At 32.9% G+C, this 21,878-nt stretch overlaps 1 protein-coding gene across 7 annotated transcripts in view; it reads right to left on the bottom strand.

Moving 5' to 3' along the window:
* NBEA (neurobeachin) overlaps nt 1-21,878 on the bottom strand; it is a 742,365-nt gene that overhangs the window by 393,509 nt on the left and 326,978 nt on the right. For all 7 annotated transcript variants that reach the window (XM_028837519.2, XM_028837523.2, XM_028837524.2 and 4 more), the window contains one exon: nt 6,436-6,497. In XM_028837519.2, the coding sequence (XP_028693352.1) occupies nt 6,436-6,497 (62 nt within the window). The remainder of the gene's footprint in view (nt 1-6,435; nt 6,498-21,878) is intronic.

Here is a 21,878-nt window from a genome sequence, read left to right as displayed (position 1 = left end):
CAATGTAGACACAGGAAAATAAAGATTAAAGAAAAATAAACCAAAATACTGGGAGAAAGGGAAATGTGAAATTTGAGGCACAGTATGGAAAGAAATTTTAGGTCAGGGAGGTGGACTTAGTGTCAGGGATCCAGGGATTCAGCATATTCTACATTCCTTCTCTTCTGTCACAGACATTAAACACTCTTAAAAATGATCCTGCAGGTGGCCTAGGCTTATTGATTTCTTTTTTCCCTCAATCTTACTAGAATTGTGAGAAATTAGACACGAGTAAAAAAAGACTGTCATTCTTTTCTATCATTTCTTTCTTTTTTGTATGTGTGTGTGTGTTTTTTTAGACTGAGTCTCGCTCTGTCACCTAGGCTGGAGTGTAGTGGTGCAATCTCGGCTCACTATAACCTCCACCTCCCGGGTTCAAGAGATTCTCCTGCCTCAGCCTCCTGAGTAGCTGGGACTACAGGTGCCCACAGCACACCTGGCTAATTTTTGTATTTTTAGTAGGGACAGGTTTCACTATGTTGGCCAGGCTGGTCCGGAACTCCTGACCTCGTGATCCACCTGCCTTGGCCTCCCAAAGTGCTAGGATTACAGGCCTGAGCCACCACGCCCAGCCTTAGTTTATCATTTCTAACAGATGGGGTTAGAACTTTTTGTTTATTCATAAACTTTTACCTCTCTAATTTGAAGTGGATATGTGCTAAGTTGTTATATGTAAGTGTTAAATGATGTGTGAGTATTGTATGTATTGCAGGTAGCTTAGAAAAAATATTTTATAACATAAAAGAGACTGAAAATGTCTTATACCTGCTAATGTCTCTAAGAGTTTTAAAAAAGAATCGAACAATAAAATACCTCATAGAATTAATCGAAAGTAATTTGAATTATATGCTCTTTAAATCTATGATTAAATTTTCATCCAGGAATGCTATAAGTAATTAAGCATATAACAGAGAGAGAGTCTGTCTTCCTGTTGCAATGTGTTCGGTACTGATTCTCCCCAAGATATATTAAATACAATTTTCCAATTATTTTCTATTGATACTCCTTTTCCTTTAAAATGTCTACATTTTCAGTGTATAATTTTCTCCAATTTCTCTAATAATTTTAAATCTTTATTGTTATTTGAGTTGATTATAATCTTTATGCCTCACCATATTTTCACCTTCCTGTTTAAGTTTTATTTATACTTTAGGACATATTACAAACTTTTATGGCAGTAAAAATTATACAATATAGCCACTCCAAAAACATTAAATGCCCAAATTAGCCCCCTTTAACTTGGAAATGACATTACACCACAGATAAAAGAGGTGGGGTCACCCACCATCTAGACAGCAAGGTAGGCATTTCTTAGATATTAGAAAATGAAAAAGTGGCTCTTGTAAAACAGAATCTGTAGTCAATGATCATGAACTATCCAATACTGTTTAAAAGTTAGACATTTCTTACTAGCCTTAATTCTATACTATTAACACACTACAATATTTTAAATTAAAAATACTCTTGAGGAAGGTATTGCATTACACACTGCCTAGGTAAACAAATAAATATTATATATTGCCTGGCCACTTAATTTCTACTGTTGTTTTTTAAATTTTCCAATTTTTTAAAAAATTGTTTTTGCTATCCCTCTACCTTAATCACATATGGCTACTTAATTTCTGATGTGTTGTAAATGAGGCTGGTAACTGGCTTGAGCAGGTAACACAAGCTTGTCCAAGCTGTGGCCAATGGGCTGCATGTGGCCCAGGACAGCTTTGAATGCGGCCCCACACAAATTCGTAAACTTTTTTAAAACAGTACAAGACTTTTTTTTTTTTTTTTTTTTTTTTTTAGTTCATCAGCTGTCATTAGTGTTAGTGTATGTTATGTGTGGCCCAAGATGATTCGTCTTCCAATGTGGCCCAAGGAAGCCAAAAGATTAGACACTGCTGAATGTCTAATCCCAATCTGAAGAGGAATGAGAGACTCATTCCTCTCCAGACCTCAGGTTTCTGAAGAAACAGGGCTCAGGCTGTTTCTTCAGCCCAGTTCTCCTTCTCCGCTTATGCTAAATAGAATACCTTGCACCTTCAGGGCTCATTTTTAGTTCGCCTCAATAAACCTTTCCATGACAATCTTATTGTTGGTACATAGGATTCATTTACTGAACCACACAAAGGTAATTGCTCATTTATATTCAATTTTAAGTATCAGGTCATAATTTTTTATCATTCTTAACTGAATTCAAATTCAGCTTCAAAACTGGCAAGTTTCATCGATAATACTAAACGTGAGAAATGGAACAATGTGTAAGTCTTTAGTAACCATCAAAATGCTTAAAAAATGTAGTCACTAAATAACTACAAAATTAAATGTGACATAACTTCATCATGATAATTAGAATTTCATGATATTTCTAAAGACAATGGGGAAAAAACATCTACTGGTTTTCTTGTATTTGAAATCTTACTGCATACAGCAAAAATCCTTTCACTATTGAGTACTTACAATGAATATTTTTTAATAGGCCTCTATGTTCTCTTATCTATGTCTTCGAACCTCAGTCTCAGGTTTATAGCATTTAGCAGAAGAAAAGTGTATTTTTTCTTTTGTACTATTTGACTCAACTATATCAAACTGGAGAAAAAATGAAAAACGCAAATGTTCAAAGGCCAAATCAAAAAAAAAAAAAAAAAAGATTGTTCTTTAGTTGTGGTTCTTTTATAAGTGTTGTCTTTAGAAGCCCTGGGTTAACGCTTTGATCATATCAGTGAAGTCACTAAAATTATTTTTATTTAAGTATATGAGGTATTTAGAAAAAAGTAAATTCAAACAAACCACAAAATAATTCATTTTGCAGGCCTATTACTTTATATTACTTATACATCTTTAGGTTTTCAGTGAGAGTAGAAATGACTTACTAAGCATGCATTTGCTTAATCATTGCCTCCAGTCAGAAAGCGCTTAAATACTAAGAATTTTTTAAATATACAGTTTCTCAATTTATAAAATATTTTCTATTGACAGATAAGGCACAGAAAAATGCAAGTGACATCTGCTAAGCTTTACTTACAAAAACTTAAAGAAATACTATGGGATAACATCAGTCCATTTTTCCTGCAGTATATCTTATGGAGACTTCCTTAAAAAATCTGGAAGTAATTAGGAACTATTATAGTACCTAAAGAAGTTTACTTGAAAACTAAATCTGCTATTCATCAAAGAGCACAATATGGTAAAAATAATGTAATAAACAAATAAGTACACATAGAGAATAAGCACCTCAACCATATCTAATTATAAAACTTTTTTTTAAAAGCTATGATAAAAGATAGTATCAGACCTCTGATATACTGAAGAATCTGTAAAAGACATTGTACTCCCTAATTAAGCTCTGATTTGATACTAAGTTTTTTACTTTAGTTCATTTCACTTCAAAATGATATGAAACCAATTTTTAAAATGCTACTAATGTCAACTTTAATACAAAAGAAAAGTGAAGAAGAATAAATATATTTGTATCATAAAATTTATATCAGAAAAAAATCTAGAATACAGTAAAAAATGTTTTGGGTATTTGTGGAATGATAAATATATCATAATGATAATATTAACAGCTTCTTCTTAAGACTTAAATACATTTTCCACAAAGATGTAAAATTACAGTGGGGGGTAGACTGGATATACATCCCTTGGAGTTTAAAAGTTTGCCCATATGAACTGAATTATCCTTGACAAGTACCTTCAGACACTTGTAATATGATCTCATGTAAATTTAGACCATATTTTGGGCACAAACTATTAGCAATAGTAAGTTTATTCAGGAGCTCAGATAAGAAAGAAAAGCTAATATCCTTAATAATATGTAGTTGCTAACAGGAAATTTCCAAAATGAAAATGAGAAGCATAAAAACAAAATCCATCTAATGTGTTGTAGCAAAGAAAAACAAAATCCTATAAAAAACCCAATATTGCATTTTCTTTTCCCTTTTTAATACTTAGCTGCCTGATCTCTCAAAAAACTTTTATCTTTCAATAGCTTGTCTAAATTTGGAAAAAGAAAAGCATATTTTATACAAATAAATACATTAAAAATTCCATTTGCAGAATTCTAACTTATTCTAACCAGCATTAAATTACAATATGAATAAGATCTTAGTTTGATTTCTCACTGTGGAAAAAATATATACATAGTATATCAACATAGTAACTTAAAGCTATTCATTCAGATTTTCAACTATTTTTATTAGTATTAATACTGCTCATGATAATAACATGGAGCTATCAAGACTTACAAAAGGCTGTCTGTAGAGCAAAACAAAAAGTACTCAGAACTCTGCAGCTTTCAAGATTCATCAGGATTACCTACTGCCTTGGCACAAAGATGGCCTACGGAACTATACTAATTCTACAGGGACTGTGCTTCATTCTATAAGAGATGCATTAAGGGCTGTAGAAGAACTGCTTTGGAGAGAGCTATGCCAAGCAGTCTCCACAGCATCATTAACTGTATTTATTTCTCTTTTCAGAGGTATGCTACTGCTATGTTGCCCTGTTAATGGATGAAAATAGGATGTAAATCATCTTGCATTTAAGTAGTATAGAAAAATGGCACATCATTTTAAGAAACTTTGAAGACATGTCCATTTTTTGGTATGTGTGTCCTTACAACTAAAGACATGATTTTAAACATACATGGAGCAATTAATGATCTACAAAGATAGTTCTAGAAGCTTAATTTCACAGTAAAATGGTAAACTTATCCTCCCAAATAGGAATAAAGGAGGATTATTTGTTTCATTAAAAATATTTAGTGGAAAGCATTATTTCAGTTAAACAGAAAATAACAAAAACAATTGGGAGCTATTTTAAAGAATAAGCATATATTTTTAATTTACTTAAATGAGGTGCATTTAATCAATTAAATACTTGAAATATTTAAAAAACTGAATTATTTTAAAAATTCAACTTAAAAATCAAATCGAGAGGCATGTTTATAATATTGCTTTGCTGCAACACTGAAAGAAAGTGCACTGCATAGAGAGCTTAAATTTCTCACTCTTCCTTTCAATCAATATCTGAGGCAAAGTTTCATCTCTAGGGCCCTTAATGGCAGGAATTCCTGGAGCCAGCAAATGAGTAATGTTAAACCTATGATTAGATGATGAGGCCATCAAAGACACTAGATCTTAATGCTACATTCCTCTTTATTTCTCTGAACAGCAGTGAAACACAGGGCTATAGAAGAAGGAATTCTATGCTATTTTTCCATTAAAGCATTTTACAGAACTGTGCATTATTATGAATCGAAAAGATCCAGATAGTCTCTCGAACTCAGGACTTCAACAGTAGGTGACAACATTTTCAAATGCCCTGCAGATGAGCTCCTCACAGGGATGCTGCTTTCTTTAACCTCTTCCTTATCAATATTGTTCCTGGCTATAATGAGGAACATGGGCCTAACAATTTTCCTAGGAATATATTCTTGAAGAAAGTAAACCTGAAAACTGAAAATCAATTGGTAAGTTTTTCGTTTGTTTTGTTTAGTTTTGCTGATGTTTTAGAGGATCACTCGAATTCATATTGTTGTTTATTTGAGAGTTAGCTACAGCTTTAAGCAAACCTCAGGCCAGTAATTGGGAAGAGCTTAGATATATGTTTCTTTCTACTGGGGAAACTATGAATAAAGGTAATAACTGCTTATTACAAACATACATAAGCTCTTATTTCATTCTGACATTACAGAATATTTAACACTAATATGATAATCAGGATAATCAGGACTACTAGGAGACCTGACAGAGCTGGTGAGAAGAAAGACCAATAGGTTCCTATTTAAGTAATCAGAAAATATATTTACATTTATTTTTGGTTTCTCTGTAATTGTTAAGAAGAAACAATACCCAACAATTATCATTTATCTTTGATTCTGATTATTAAAGATAAACAGCTCAAGTAGATTTTTAGAATTTATACTGACATATACAAATTACACTTAAAAAAAGAGAAAGCAGCAAGGTCTTAAGCTGTATCATACACTTTGGGCATGCAATTAAAAAACTTACTTTTCATTATCTCAAATATAACAGAGAAGAAGAAAGAAACAATGTAATTAATAATACATTTAAAAATTATAAATTATGATGTTTATATATGCATTATGTATGTATTTTATATACATATATATGATAGGAAACAATGGAAGAATTGAAAGGGTAGGAGAATAATACTGCTAAAAAGAGTAGAAGAAGGGAGAGGGAGAATAAGTCAATATTTACATGGTAAGATAATCTATATACTAATATAACTCAATGTAAATTACTTTCTCCATCTATGGGATAATAGATGGAAATCTTAAAAATATATAAACATACACTTACATGCACGTACTTTTTATTATTAGTCACAAAAGTCCTCATATATTAATGTAATTGAGTGAATGAGATTTTGTACCTGAGAACAAAGCAGCATAACAAGCTCAACCACAGATGTGCTGGACTTCATACAAACAAGGCCTACAACAAAGAAAGGTTAAAACAAAATGAAATTACAATGGTAGAAATTACCATTCTGAGTTAATTCATTATATAATTTTAATGTATAAAAAAGCTTTCTTTTAAATAGAATTCCTAGGGTAAACTGAATGAAAATGTTCACCTAACATACATTTTTAATAATAATTTAAAACTATTCAGATACACAAGATGATGTGAAAATACTTGACAACTGACTTCATGCTTTGGTTGTTTATTTGGTTCAGGCATTTCTTACATTTAAACAAAATGGGGAAGGTTAGTAAAATCGATGAGCTATGTATAGCTGCTATTACTCCAACGACATTTATTATATGGTTGTTTCCTTGGAGCAAAGAACAATAATCATTGAAGTTCTGCCTAAATTTTGTTCCGAAAGACAAAATTAATTTACAAACAGGTAATTTCCACAGCTTATCAGTTATTAAATAATTTTAAAAATAATAAAAAAGAATGTATGATTAACACATCAATCAATGCTCATAAAATATTGCACTGTTATACTTCCAGTCTCCCCAAATAGATAGCAGAAGAAAAAAAATGGAATGTAATAATGTCTATGTAATAATGGCTACTACTCATTGATCACTTACTATGTGCTGGGCAATATTTAACACATTGGCACAGTGCCTTATGTGCATGGTCTCATTTAATTATCATTATACTCTGTGACACAGTATTATTATTCCCATTCTACAGGTTAAGAACGTATTCTTCCTATAAACAGTTTAAACATTAATTCTTATTATATGTATTGATGAAAAGTTATCAAGATTTTTTCCAATTAAAAGTATGACTGCTGTATAACAATGTATATGATAAGAAAGCAGATCTTAATTGGTAGTTTTTTGAAGTGCCAACATAGAGAATGAGGTAATCAAGTATTAATAAAGCTGCTGAGAGTAAGTTAATTATGATGTTTGGTAATTTAAAAATATTTTCTAAAGTTTTTCACTGCTTTTAAAATTAAAGTAACTTAATAAATATATTTTTTCCTCTTTCAAAAATAACTTCGATGTAACAAGAACATTCATAGTTTTTAGAAATGCTATCATTTTTCTTCCTTTGATGATAAATGTAATTAGTAAAAGCATCATACAGTAAGAAAGGCCATGGTCTTAACATTATTTGTTGCTAAATGGAAAGTCCAAGTGAAACCAGTTATTGTTTCTTAAGGTGATTTCAATAAACAGTCTCAAATGCCTTCTAGACACGAGCATGTATATTTACTGTAGGTAGTGGATAGACACCCTTTTGTGCCCGTTTTGCTAACGACCCTATCTCCTCATTGTACCGACCGACAGAACAAGCTATAAAAACATACTAGTGTTCCATCTCATCAGATCTTTGGGCAGACAGTTAACTAATGAAATAAGAGGCAGATGTGAGAAGCTCATTTAAGAGACAATTGGTGTAATCGATCAGCAATTCTCATGCTCAAGTTCTAGGGAGTCAGAAAGATTAATGGGACATGTATCACCTGTTGGCTACTCAAAGATTTGAATTCTGACAAAGAGAAAACAAGTAAAAGGCCAAATGATCATAATTAAACTCATGTAAATTTAGACAATAAGGCTTTGATATAAAGAATTATTCACATATATTCTGTGTATGAGTTTTTAAATATGTAACAAATTGAAGTAAAATTAGAAAAAACATGAAATTGCATTCATTTCTCAGAAGTCAATTTTTTAAATGAACTTTTAAAAAACACTATGTAACAAGAACATTTATAGTTTTTACAAATACCATCATTCCATCATAAGAAAAATATAAACAAATGCTTCATTAATGCTTTGTTCAAAAGGAATGACAAAAAATTGATACAATAGCAAAATTGCAATTTGCAAACAGTGCTCTCAGTATTTTGTAAAAGGCCATTGTGATTTCAAGTCCATAGAACCTCACACCTTTACTCATGTGTTTTGTCTAATTAGTTTTGGACAGAAGGAACAAATGGATTTTCCCAAAAGCAAAAGAAAAACTAAATGTGACAATGAGAACACAAGCAGAGGCAAATTTGAAAGATCTATCTATCTTCAAAAATTACATAATCACTTTGGTTGGGAGTATTACTAAAAAAAAAGAGGTAAACTCAATGTTTTACTAGAGATAATGAAAATACAACCACTGAATGATGCTATAAGTAACTCTTAAGCTGTATATGAATAAGACAAACATTTTACAAGTGTATGTCTCAAAAAGTTTGACTGTATCCTTTTTGTATGTCACAAAAAATTCATAATCAAATTAATTCATTTGATATCTCCACTTATGAGCAAAATATAGTGTTAGTACTAAGGAGTTTATAGTAATAAATAAGTTATTATTTATACCTTCCCAAGTGCCCATATTTTAATTCAAATTAAGATTATATAAAATTTATATAGAGCTTTAGAATTTACAGATAACTTACATATATGCTATCTCATTTGAATCTCTTAATAACTGTTTAAACTAGTTATAACTACTTCATTTGATACATAAAAATTGAAGAAATTTGGTGGCTAGCCAAAGGTGTGTCATTCAGTAACTGGTGGAATTGGGACCCAAATTCAAGTCATCCAACTCAAAGCCCATTCTGTTTGCTGCAGAGCTACATAAATAGTTTGGCATTAATAATATGGCAATATATGCTTATGAGACTGGTCATAATGGTCAATTCAAAGTTGAATGATTTTGACAGTTTTCCTGGTCAAAGTAACTTATTGTGGTCAGACATGGGAACAAAAAGCAATAGCTTAAGCGAAAAGCACATACAAAGCAGAGAACAAAGAGAAAATCTGAAAAAAACTTGTATAGCTTGGGGGATGGATGAACAGACTATAAGAGTGTTTAAAAGTGTACTGAAGGGCTAGGGTAAAAATCAAAGATAGATTAAGATTGAAAGAAAGAAAATTATACGGTTTTGAAAGACAAAAGGAAAAATTTAAAGCAAGTTATAAAATGGGAGAAATGATACTAAGCACTATTTATAGCATTCCCATTCTATCATGACAATCTGTGCCTTGTTAAGTAAGAAGTAGCCCCCAAAGGAGCTGTACATATGTGCCTCCCCAGCAAAAATACAGTTAGGAGTATGGGCAAAGTAATAGAATATTTTTGCCAGAAAATATGTATGTTTGCTGGAATAAATATTCTAACCAGAATTACTGATTCAGTACTGCAAACCATATAGCTTACCAGTATAAAATGAACACCTGGAATGTAGACAATAAATGTGTGAGGGCTTAAGAGGAAAGAGGCTTGTATATTTGGGAGATACTTTAACAGTAAGGAAACCGTCCATTAAGAGCTTTTGAATATATTATGAACTACATTGTTGAAAGATGAAGTCAGCTCACTGAGTGGCTAAGATACAAGTACTTGAGAAGATTAATTAGCTGGACAAACTTGAGGTGGTCCAGATCCAGGCAGTAAATAAAACTGATATAGCTGAGTAAACCATTATCCAAAAAAACTGGCAGTTCTTTTGGGTTCACACTGACTAGGGATAGGAAGTCAATTTCTACTTTCAGAATGACACTCCCTCCCCACTAAAAAAACAAGATAAAACAAAACAAAACAAAAAACTGCCACAAATGATAAACCAGATAAGAAATCTCCAAAATGAGTATAAAGTTAGAAGCTTGGCCTTTGGGACAAAGCTATCTTTATTTAATACAAACACTACTAAAAGGTACAATGATATTATTTTAATAAAGAACTGTCAGACTCTTTTGAGTCAATCTGTGGGTCTAACTTTTTACATCTGTTGAATTGAATATCAAGTTAAAAGAGCCCTAAAGTTTTAAAATACTGTTGAAAAATTCCATCTCTAGCAGAATGTTCCTCATGGTGGGAGATGAAGAATATCACATGTTCTAGGGACAAGAATTAATGCTCTTATATGGAACTCATCTTTTAAATGTTAAAGTTTTCTTGAAGTAAGGATCCAAGAGAGGAGACTCTGACAGACATCTATGATTGCTTTGAATATATAATCAATAAATATTAATTGAATCAATAAACCTATAAATCATTATCAACTGTAGATAAAAATTACATTTTGAGCAATAATAAGAACATCATTTTTTAGAATAAGATCTGAATTCATTCAAAAAACATTTACCAAGCGTATTTCTAATGTGCCTGACACCATGGTAGGTACTAAGTGGGAATGTGGGGCAGATAATGTGAGCAAATAATCATGATAGGGAATCTTAAGGGGTTCATAAAGAATGCAGTGTGAGAAGCACAGGAAGGGTATTAAGCAACTGTGTCTAGGAGAAGAAGTTATGGGGAATGTGACATTTAAGTTGGATAATGCTGAGCCTATCTAAGCAAAAACTGGAAATAAGGGAAGGTCATTCCACGTGACAGAGAAATGTTTGAGGTATAAAGAAGCATGCAATAGTCAGCAAAATGGAGTTGGAATGTTATGTCATAGGGTGTGAAGGATGAAAGGAAGTGACTGGAAATGAAGACAGAGAGGTAGGCAGGAAGTAGAGCCATACACGGCATACTATCCTGTCATCACCAGGGAGAAACGACAGGATTTTAAGCAGGGCGCAGACAGAATTAGCTCTATTTTGGAAAGACCGCTTTCTGTCAGCAGTACGGGAAGAAACCAGTAACTAAAAAGTTTAGTTACACGACTGAAAGCTTGAGCTCAAGATGGTGGCAATGTAAGTAGAGACAGACTTGAAAGGCATTCTGTAATGAGACAAACTATTTTAGACAACTATTTTAACAACCATTTGGGGCACGGTAAAGGAACCATCAGAGTGTGATGATGATACCTTTAACTGAGATAAGGAAAGCAAATAAAGAAGCAAATTTGCAGAAGGAAAAGTGATGAGTTTCAATCTAGACAATATTTCTCCTCACAATAAAAGATACCAATTTATTTTCCATCAAACAGATATGACTATACTTACAATCTGAATTTTAAAAATCAAATATGCCCAGGACTAACTAGTTTTTAGTTAATCTTCTAATGATTTTTAATCTTTTTGTTTGTTTTGGAGGCAAAATCTTGCTGTGTCACTCGGGCTGGAGTACGGTGGCTAATTTTTGTAATTTTGGTGGAGACAGGGTTTTGTCATGTTGCCCAAGCTGATCTGAACTCCTGAGCTCAAGAAATCCACCCACTTGGGCCTCTCAAAGTGCTGGGATTACAGGTGTAAGCCACCAGGCCCAGCCTATTCTTAACTTTAAAAAATCCCCAAACTAGTAGAGCTGAATGGCACTGAAATACTTTGATTTCAGTAACAAATGTTGAGTAACTATAGGTGTGGAAAGGAATTTTGCATGTCCACTGTGCTTCGTGTGCCTTAGTTTCAGTGGTGTGTTCTTCAAAATTCTGTTCTCTCCACTTCTCACGTGGTATGGTGAAAGATTCTAAGACGCAGGGTATTACCATAATGAGTGTCTTTTAGACTCCTGTAATACTTAACACATCTCTATCTGCACAACAGTAATTTCTGATATTTTCTACTATTCTTTTACTTTTTTAACCTGAAACATGAAATTATCTTCCTATTCCCTCACTGTGATATGCTTCTCTCTGTGAAATTTACTTTCAATGTTACCATGTAAGTCACCTCAACTTACTAAGATTTAAACCTTAAAAAAGAGCAAAGCAAGCAGTTAGTGTGGCTTTCTAATTCAAAACCAAGAAAACAAACAAAAATCAACATGAAACATCCTTTGAAATAACAATAATGGCTTAAATTTTTATTATTGCTAAAACTAATATTAAGATGTATATAGGATGTATATAGGTAATACTAGTTACTATGTTAATTGAACATTTTAAGGTTTGCCTATGTGTTCTCTCAAGTATTTTAAAACTGTATTACAAATGGGATCAACTCTAACATTAACTTAAAACTAAAATAAAATTCAGTTTTTTGACTAAAAAAGCTTATTTAAATATAATTAAGCCAATACAGCTTACATTCATGTTCAGATTACAAATTTTAACAACAACAACAACAACAACAAAAACCCTGCAAAATACTGTAGAGACAGTGAGAGTTCATGCATTCATTGATCTTTAGTTCACTAAAAACTAAGTTATCACAAACTTATGACAGTCTTACTGTCTTTAAAACAGGAACAAAACTTAAGTTTCTGGATATACCAGATATATTAGGTGGTGGCAAACTTTTTCTGTAAAGGACCTGATAGTAAATATTTTTGACTTTGGTGGCTATAAGTTTCTGTCACCACCACTGAACTCTGGCATGTGGTACGAAGGTAGCCATAGACAATACATAAACAAATGAGTTTGGCTGTCTTCCAAGGAAACTATTTACTCATCCCAAGATGTGTGTGTACATGCATCTGTGTGGTGTGTGTACATGCATTTGTGTGGTGTGGGTGTGTGGGTGTGTGTGTGTATCTGTGTACACATGTGCATGAGCTCGTATGTGTAAGAGAAAAGGAAAAGCTCGTATGTGTATATGTATGTAACACAAACATATACATACACACCCTTACACATCTAGAGATACTAAAAATCGCAGGGGCAATTATTTCAGCTGTATATCCATGATACTTTACAATTCTGAAACCCAAAAAGCTCTGAAAACTGAAAGCTTTCTTGTAAGATTATCACAAATTCAGTTATCAGCAAAATATCCCCTGAATAATGTGATGCTATTTAAAATTTGTTATTCTATTTATTGTGAAAATCCCTACGTATTACTGTAGGCATGTTAATGTGTTTTATTAGGGAGCTCTCCCAGCCTTTCCTAAAGATGCTATGAAATATATGCATTTACTGCCTTTCGTAGATCCAAAATATTTGAATTGCAAAATGCATCTGGCTTATCAAAAGTCAGAAATCAGTGGTATTGTGTTACATGAGATATTTTGGAAGATTGACAAAGAAATTAATATTATTAATTTCACTTGCAATTTCAAAGTAATTTGATATTACACATTTCCCCACGGAAATTTCAGATGTTTGGAAGAACTAAAAATCAATTTCCATATGACAATGGTTGACTCAGTGCTTTTAAATTGTAATCTCAGAATGTTTAGATTGCTCAGAAACAAAGTTTAATTGTAGTTACACAATACCCAAATAATCATTTTGACTGATTTATTGAAATAAACTCTCTAAATTTTTTGTCATTATGTTGATACAGCCTAGAAATCTTACTGTGAATATTTTTTATAGTTTTGCTTCTGCTGAGAATTTTTTACATAATGCCAGAACTGAAGTTCATAACACTCACAGATAACTCTTCTACAAAATGACAGATTAAAATACAAAAAGGAATCTATAGTGATGGTTTCTATACAGATTTTAAACTAGTGATATGATTTTAATATGAGCCGAAGAGAATACTCTAATGGCATTATCAGCAATATCATTAACACCTATTATCTGTGAAACACTGCCCCGAGTTTACTCTTTTTTAATTTATGCTTTACAAATTTATTTTAGGAACAATAATTATATCACTGCTATACGCTTTGCACTATCTATAAGGATCTACAAGGAATCCAGAATGATACAGTCTTTGGTCTCAAGAAGATAAGAGACCAGTTACAGAGATAAGACATAGAAATGTAGATTTACGAAGAGTCTAAATAATATGGTACTGAAATAAGGATTACAATAAAGTACTATGCCTCCAAATAACATAAAACAATTATTTTTGAAATTGCATAAGATACTTTTACTCACAGTAGTAACTCTAATTTCTACTACAGGAGGTGACTGACCTGAGTGTCTTGCCCTGTTCTTGACTTCCTAATACAATCACAACAGCAATGAGTATGAATGAAATAAGGGAAATAAGAGACATTTCGCTATCATAAATCATTTGGATCTTGCAATTCTTTTTAGGTTAGAGAATCAATTGTTATTCCTGTATCACTCCTCTGCATCAACTTTCTTTATTTCTCTCTGAGCTCCCTGAAATTTCAAAAGCCTCAATCAAATTCTAAAACTACTAACCTATGTCTGGTTCAAATTTTAACATTGCTCAAGAAAGACTCTGGTCCTAAATAATTACTAAGAATGATACATGTGTTTTAACCATGTACACATTTCAAGAAATATTAATAATCAAAAGAAGAGAAAATATACTATGTTAGTGATATGATTACCTTACACAAGTAAATAAATAAAAGTGGCTACAGTAAGGCTTCTATATTAAAAATAAAATAATTGGCCGGGTGTGGTGGCTCACGCCTATAATCCCAGCACTTTGGGAGGCCAAGGTGGGCGGATCACAAGGTCAGGAGATCGAGACCATCCTGGCTAACATGGTGAAACCCCGTCTCTACTAAAAAAAAAAAAAAATTTGCCGGGCATGGTGGCAGGCCCCTGTAGTCCCAGCTACTCGGTGGGCTGAGGCAGGAGAATGGCGTGAACCCAGGAGGCGGAGCTTGCAGTGAGCCGAGATTGAGCTACTGCACTCCAGCCTGGGTGACAGAGCAAGACTCTGTCTCAAAATAAATAAATAAATAAAATATAAATCCTTTTAAGCATATTATATATACATGAACAATTTGTATACAGTTTCAAACTACCTAAATTCTGATATTAATTTATTTAAATTCTCAAATAAATATATTTAATAATTACAAGTTCACAAATTTAAATACATTTCAGGTAGCTTTTGTAGTTATACACACCTTTAAGATCTTTATTTTTGTATTGAAAAAGCACTGGTGTTTTTTCTTTCAAATACTTAATATATCATGTAAAATGGAAATGCTATGTATCACTCTTCTTTTCATAAAAAAGACATTCATGAAGTCAAAGAGAAAAAACATAATTGGTAAAAGGAAATTATTTGATAATTATTATAATTAAGGCATAAATCACCAAAAAAAATGGTTTCAGTCTAAAGCAGGCTCAAGCAGAGGTCAGTCAGGTGAACCTCACTTAATTCCAAAAGTACATTAACTTTATACAATAATTATTGCCAAATTGTTGAAATACCCTGAAAAAACAAACAACTTCACAAAGTTCCTTATTTGTGCTCAAAGCAATAAATTCTCAAATGTGATCCAAGTCAAATTTTCTTACCAAATCCTCCATTTAAGAAAAAAGTTAGAGATGAGTAATCAGTACAGTTTCATTCATTCATAGGAATGAAATAGGTTCTTAGAATTTCCTTCAATTTTACAACATTGAAGATATTTCCCAAAGTCACAGAAATTATTATAAGCATATGATTCAACCCAAGGAATAATTTATTGGGATAGTATGCCAAAGACTATATACATTGAATTAAGAAGATTATTTTGCCTAACTAGAAAATCCTGTATCCAAATCACAACTATCCACAATTCAGGGTGAGATCTTAAGAGTCAAATTCTATATTATACACCATAATTCAGTCCAATAATGATACAATAAAGAAGTCAGTATGTGAGTCTCTGTAATTAAAAAAAAAACACTTCTAGTGTAAAATATTAGACCTATTATAAACTAAAAGTGGTACTTTTATTACTTAGAATCCAGTTATAATATAATGGAGATCTATTACAAGTGAGTTATATTTTGAAACTGGATGAACTAGATCTAAAAAAGGGCATCAAATAAATGGCAAAAAATGTCTGCCAAAAAGAGAACCAGTCATTTCCAAGAATTAAAGGCATTCAAAGATTCGATTCTGTAAATAGTATGTATACTTACCACAGGCCAGGACACAAATATAAAAGTTATGTTCCATGTGCTGGAGAAGCCTGAATTCTAATGGAGTATACAGGCAGGTAAACTGATCAGTTTATTGTGATGGGACCCAGTATTACCTCAGAATCTTTTCTGGATATTAACTTGGTAAGCAAGCTAAATGTTGTTATTAATGTAATTCCTATTGTGATTATTAGAAAATTGTGGAATTAAAAAATACCGGTAGGAAATATTTAACTTGAAATAATGAACAGGTATTAATTTCTAGAGAAAAACTGACCTAGCGATTATTCTAGGATCAGTAATTATAAATAATATTATTCAATTTATAAAAGAAAATCTGCTGAAATTAATTTAAACATCTTCTTTTACTCATGAGAGGATGCAGAGTCTCAGATATTCTCCATAACAAAACAAATATGTAAATAGAAAGCACACTTACTGTGAGAATATTTTTCAGTTGAAATATTTTGTTGTACTGCTGTTGAAATTACCTGTATAATCTTTTTAAGTAAATAGTTTATAAGCTAAAAAATACGTTTAATCAGAAGAATATATTTGGTTGGACTTTGTGTAATTAGAACAATCCTACTGAGTACAGAGAGAACAACCTTTCAGATACGGATAATATAACAGGTATATCCCTACGAATTAACTCAGATAGATATAAAATCTCTACTAAAAGAAATTTCAAATAATTTAAAAATTAGAAAATATTCTTCTATGTTAAAATTGTCCTTTAAAAAATCAACCTGACACACCCATGATGGGCAGACAGGGGAAATGGATAACTTCTCCAGGTTTATGTCTTAGGAAATGTCCATTCCCTCAGCTTATTTTTCTCAGGCTTTTCAGCAAAAGTTAGTTCTTGGTGGCTTATTTCTCTTGTGATCCAGTATCCACCTATGTTGTGGTAACTCTTAATTAAGGGGCATGTGTAATGGGAAACATTGTGTTTTGATACCTGAGAAGGACAGACTAAAGAGTGATGGTCAAAGTTGACATGCCCTGGGCCCGACCTCATAGTCTGAAACTAGAGAGCAAGGAACAACATATCTGGACAGCACAGATCAAGGTCCAGGAAAAAGTCTGCCTGTATACTTTCTAACTCATTGTATTGTTTTAAACTCAAATTAGGTGACTATTGCTAATAATCTGAATGTTAGTAATAAGCCAATTAGTTTTTACATTCCTCTAAATATTTCAATGTTAGGGTTTTATCCTGAGCTCTCAGACCTGGGCAATTTTATAAGTATTTCAGAATTCTTTTAGTCTGAATCTAATTTTTAATTAAGTCAAAGAAACTCTGAACTGAAATCAGAGTATCTGGTTTTAATGTAGTCTCTACAAACTAGCTGTGTAAACTTAAGCTAAGATGCTTCACATTCTTGACACTAAATTTCCTTGCTAGTAAATAGATTGATTTTAAATCTTTTTTATTACAGTCTACAGCAATACATTTCATATCATGATCCTACATATGTAACTGAAACAAATGTTTTACAAAATAGTACTTCCTTTCACTGTGATACTGTCATCTATGTTATGCTATGGCATGGCCTGCCATTAAAAACTACTGGCCAGTGCTTGCTTTATTGATTACACTGTACACCTAATGAATCACAGCCTGCAGTCTGAAAATCAATTCTCCAGAGCTGGTCCACTATCTGTTTTATATGGCCTGTGAGCTAAAAATAGTTTTAATATTTTAAAGTTACTGGAAAAACAGAAAGGCAATATTTCATGATACTTAAAAGTTATATAATACTCAAATTTCAGTGTTCATAAAATTTTACTGAACATAGCTGAGCTTGTTCTTTTACATATTGTATGTAGCTACTTGCACGTTACAGTGGGAAAGTTGAGCACTATGACAGAGACTACATGGTTGCAAAGCCTGAAGTATTCATGTTTTGACCCATCTAAGAAATAGTTTGCCAACCCTTGTGCTAAAGCACACATAGTTCTTTCTGTCTTGAATATCCCAGGTTCTAACTCCTTCCTTCAGGTCTTACTGGGCTGAACTGGTACCAAAGAGAAGATGTATGATAGCAGAAATGAAATGATATGGAAAAGTATTGGTTCTTAGTTATTTAGGCATCAAATTTCTATTTAATTATGTACTTGAAAACAAGAAGGAAAAGTGGCTAAACCAACAGGCAGTATGTGGTGGTAGCATAAAGATGACAAATCATTCATAGAATCTGTTTTTGTGAGTTCACGGGGTTTTATCTTGTAGACCTTAAGCATTTCGGTTAAATGATGGGACCAGTAAAGGCTCCTAATACTTTTAGCAAGGATTAGGTTTGAACACAAAATGGTCAATTACATGGCATTGTATTGCTATGTGTTAAATTTACAATACAAGAGGTAGAGAAAATGAAGCCACTTTCATGTACTTCAAAATTGCCTTTCAACTATCCTTTTTTCTTTCATTGTTCAAATGTATAACATCCTTATTGAATTTGTATAATACAATCTTATCCTTTACTCTCCTATTTAACCCTTGTTGTACACTACTGTTTCTAAATCATATATATACATATATATGTGTGCATATATATATTTTATATATATGTATTTTTCTTCTTAGATGGAGTTTCGCTCTTGTTGCATGGACTGGAGTGCAGTGGTGTGATCTTGGCTCACTGCAACCTCTGCCTCCTGGGTGCAAGCGATTCTCCTGCCTCGGCCTCCTGAGCAGCTTGGACTACAGGCATGTGCCACCACATTGGCTAATTTTTGTATTTTTTTTAGTAGAGATGGGGTTTTACCATGTTGGCAAGGCTGGTCTCAAATTCCTGGTCTCAACTGGTCTGCCTGCCTTAGCCTCCCAAAGTGCTGGAATTACAGGTGTGAGAGCCACTGTACCCAACCCTAAATCATACTTTAATTTTGTCCCTTTCTGTTCAAATTTTTTTCAAGAATGACTAGAATCTAGGTTTCTTTTTTTCCTTGAGAATATGGGTATTTGGCAAAGTCGCTGCTCCTTTCTTTCTACCCTCCTTTCCATACATATGCTGTTTTACTTTTTTTTTTTTTTTTTTTTGAGACGGAATTTCTCTCTTGTTGCCCAAGCTGAAGTGCAATGGTGCGCTCTCAGCTCACCACCACCTCTGCCTACCAGGTTCAAGTGATTCTCCTGCCTCAGCCTCCTGAGTAGCTGGGATTATAAGGCATGCGACACCATGTCCAGCTAATTTTGTATTCTTAGTAGAGATGGGGTTTCTCCATGTTCGTCAGGCTCGTCTTGAACACATGACCTCAAGTGATCCACCCACCTCGGCCTCCCAAAGTGATGGGATTACAGTTGTGAGTCACCACACCTGGCTTAATGTAATTTTTAATAAGTCATGAACAAATATGAGTTTTTCTGGCTCTCTGATGTCTTTACTTCCCTTAATACCCGGTGTCTGCCAGGCTTAAACCTGATCAAGATGTCATCCACATTGGTTTGTGTGTGTGTGTACTGTATTTTTACTTTACCAAATTTTGTTTTAAGAATATAGTTGGAAACAAAGCAGTGCTGAGGTAAGTACCAGCTTTGTTGAATCTTGTCCATAACTAGCTGAATTTTTACACATAGGTATCTCCCATGTTCTCTCTAAATCCCCGCCACCTGGGGCCACAGACGCTTACGTTGCATTGTTATTGTTCTGCATGCATGCTTTCCATTACTCTGTTAAAACAGAAGGAAAACGTAAACAGTTCTCTAAAGTTTTCTTTAAATATGTAATGTAATATTACAAAATTTAAACAAATATATAATCTATTTTATATTCAAAAAGAATCAGAATTCAATTAAAAAATGTGGACTTTGCTTATAACAACATGAGGATGAGCAGAGGGCCATCAGCTACTAAATAAACTCAGGCTAGTATCTTGTAGTCTATTCACATTTAGGAACTACAGTATGTCTATAATAAGTATATAGATTACTTGGAAAATTTAATCACTACAATATGACTGCTAAGCAATGTATTTCCTTTTTAAAAACTTCCCTATTTTTTCCCAAATTGTTTACATATTTCTCTAATGTGCATTAGTATCCCAGAAAGTATAATAATAAAAGCCAACATTAATTTCATGCTTAGCTTCTTGAAGATTCCATGTAGTTTATCATGAGTAGACATTATAGTCAGCATGCAATTTTTCATAATGTAAAAATATTTCTCATCTCAAAAGAAGTTACATGTATGCCCTCCAAACCAAACTTGTTATTCAATGACATAAATTTAATGAAATACATAGATCTTTCATTGTATTACCTTGTATTTTAAGCACCCAAATGTCTTTTTGTCAAAACAATCCAAGCTCGCACCAGGTGCCTGAGAGTAATTCTAAATATGGCCTCTTTTTTTTTTTTTTTTTGGTATTTTCCTGGATCGCAGTTAAAAATTTATACAAATACATCAATTGTATTAGAACAAAAGAGAAAACAATTCCCTTTAAAAATTATCATGGAATATACAACACAGACCATACGTGGTCTTATTTTGTATAACAAAAGTATCTTCTAATCACCATATCAAAGTAGAAGATTGATGTCATATTAAGGGATAAAGTCATCTTATATTGATGAAAAATTACATGTATTCAGTTAGCTCTACAGCAGATGTACAGATACACCATCTACAACTTTTGGGTGGTCATCACTTCTTTTTTTAAATTATTACTCTGTAAGATTTAGGGTACAAGTGCACAACGTGCAGGTTTGTTACATAGGTATACACGTGCCATGTTGGTTTGCTGCACCCATCAACCCGTCATTTACATTAGGTATTTCTCCTAAGGCTATCCCTCCCCCGGGATCTGTCGTTTCCTGACTTCCTAATGATCACCATTCTAACTGGCATAAGATGGTATCTCACTGTAGTTTTGATTTGCATTTCTCTGATGACCAGTGATGAGCATTTTTTCATGTGTCTGTGGGATGCATAAATGTCTTTTTTTCAGAAGTGTCTGTTCATACCCTTTGCCCACTTTTTAATGGGATTGTTTTTTTCTTGTAAATTTGTTTAAGTTCTTTGTAGATTCTGGATATTAGCCCTTTGTCAGATGGATAGATTGCAAAAATTTTCTCCCATTCTGTAGGTTGCCTGTTCACTCTGATGATGTTTCTTTTGCTGTGCAGAAGCTCTTTAGTTTAATTAGATCCCATTTGTCTATTTTGGCTTTTGTTGCCATTGCTTTTGGTGTTTTAGTGACGAAGTCCTTGCCCATGTCTATGTCCTGAATGGTTTATGCCCAGGTTTTCTTCTAGGGTTTTTATGGTGTTAGGTCTTACATTTTAAGTCTCCAATCCATCTTGAGTTAATTTAGGTATAAGGTGTAAGGGAGGGATTCAGTTTCAGCTTTCTACATATGGCTAGTTTTCCCAGCACCATTTATTAAATAGGGAAACCTTTCCGCATTGCTTGTTTCTGTCAGATTTGTCAAAGATCAGATGGTTGTAGATGTGTGGTGTTATTTCTGACTCCTCTGTTCTGTTCATGGGTCTATATATCTGTTTTGCTACCAGTATCATGCTGTTTTGGTTACTGTAGCCTTGTAGTATACTAGGCTTGTGTAGCCTTGTACTGTAGCCTTGTACTGAAGCCTTGTACTGAAGTCAGGTAGCATGATGCCTCCAGCTTTGTCCTTTTTGCTTAGGATTGTCTTCGCTATGCAGGCTCTTTTTTGGTTCCATATGAAATTTAAAGTACTTTTTTTCCAAT

Source organism: Macaca mulatta, chromosome 17 (genome assembly GCF_049350105.2).
Source record: "Macaca mulatta isolate MMU2019108-1 chromosome 17, T2T-MMU8v2.0, whole genome shotgun sequence".
NCBI classification, from domain to species: Eukaryota; Metazoa; Chordata; class Mammalia; order Primates; family Cercopithecidae; genus Macaca; species Macaca mulatta.
The sequence above is the reverse complement of the archived record's forward strand: the minus strand, read 5'-3'. Positions and strand labels throughout refer to the sequence as shown.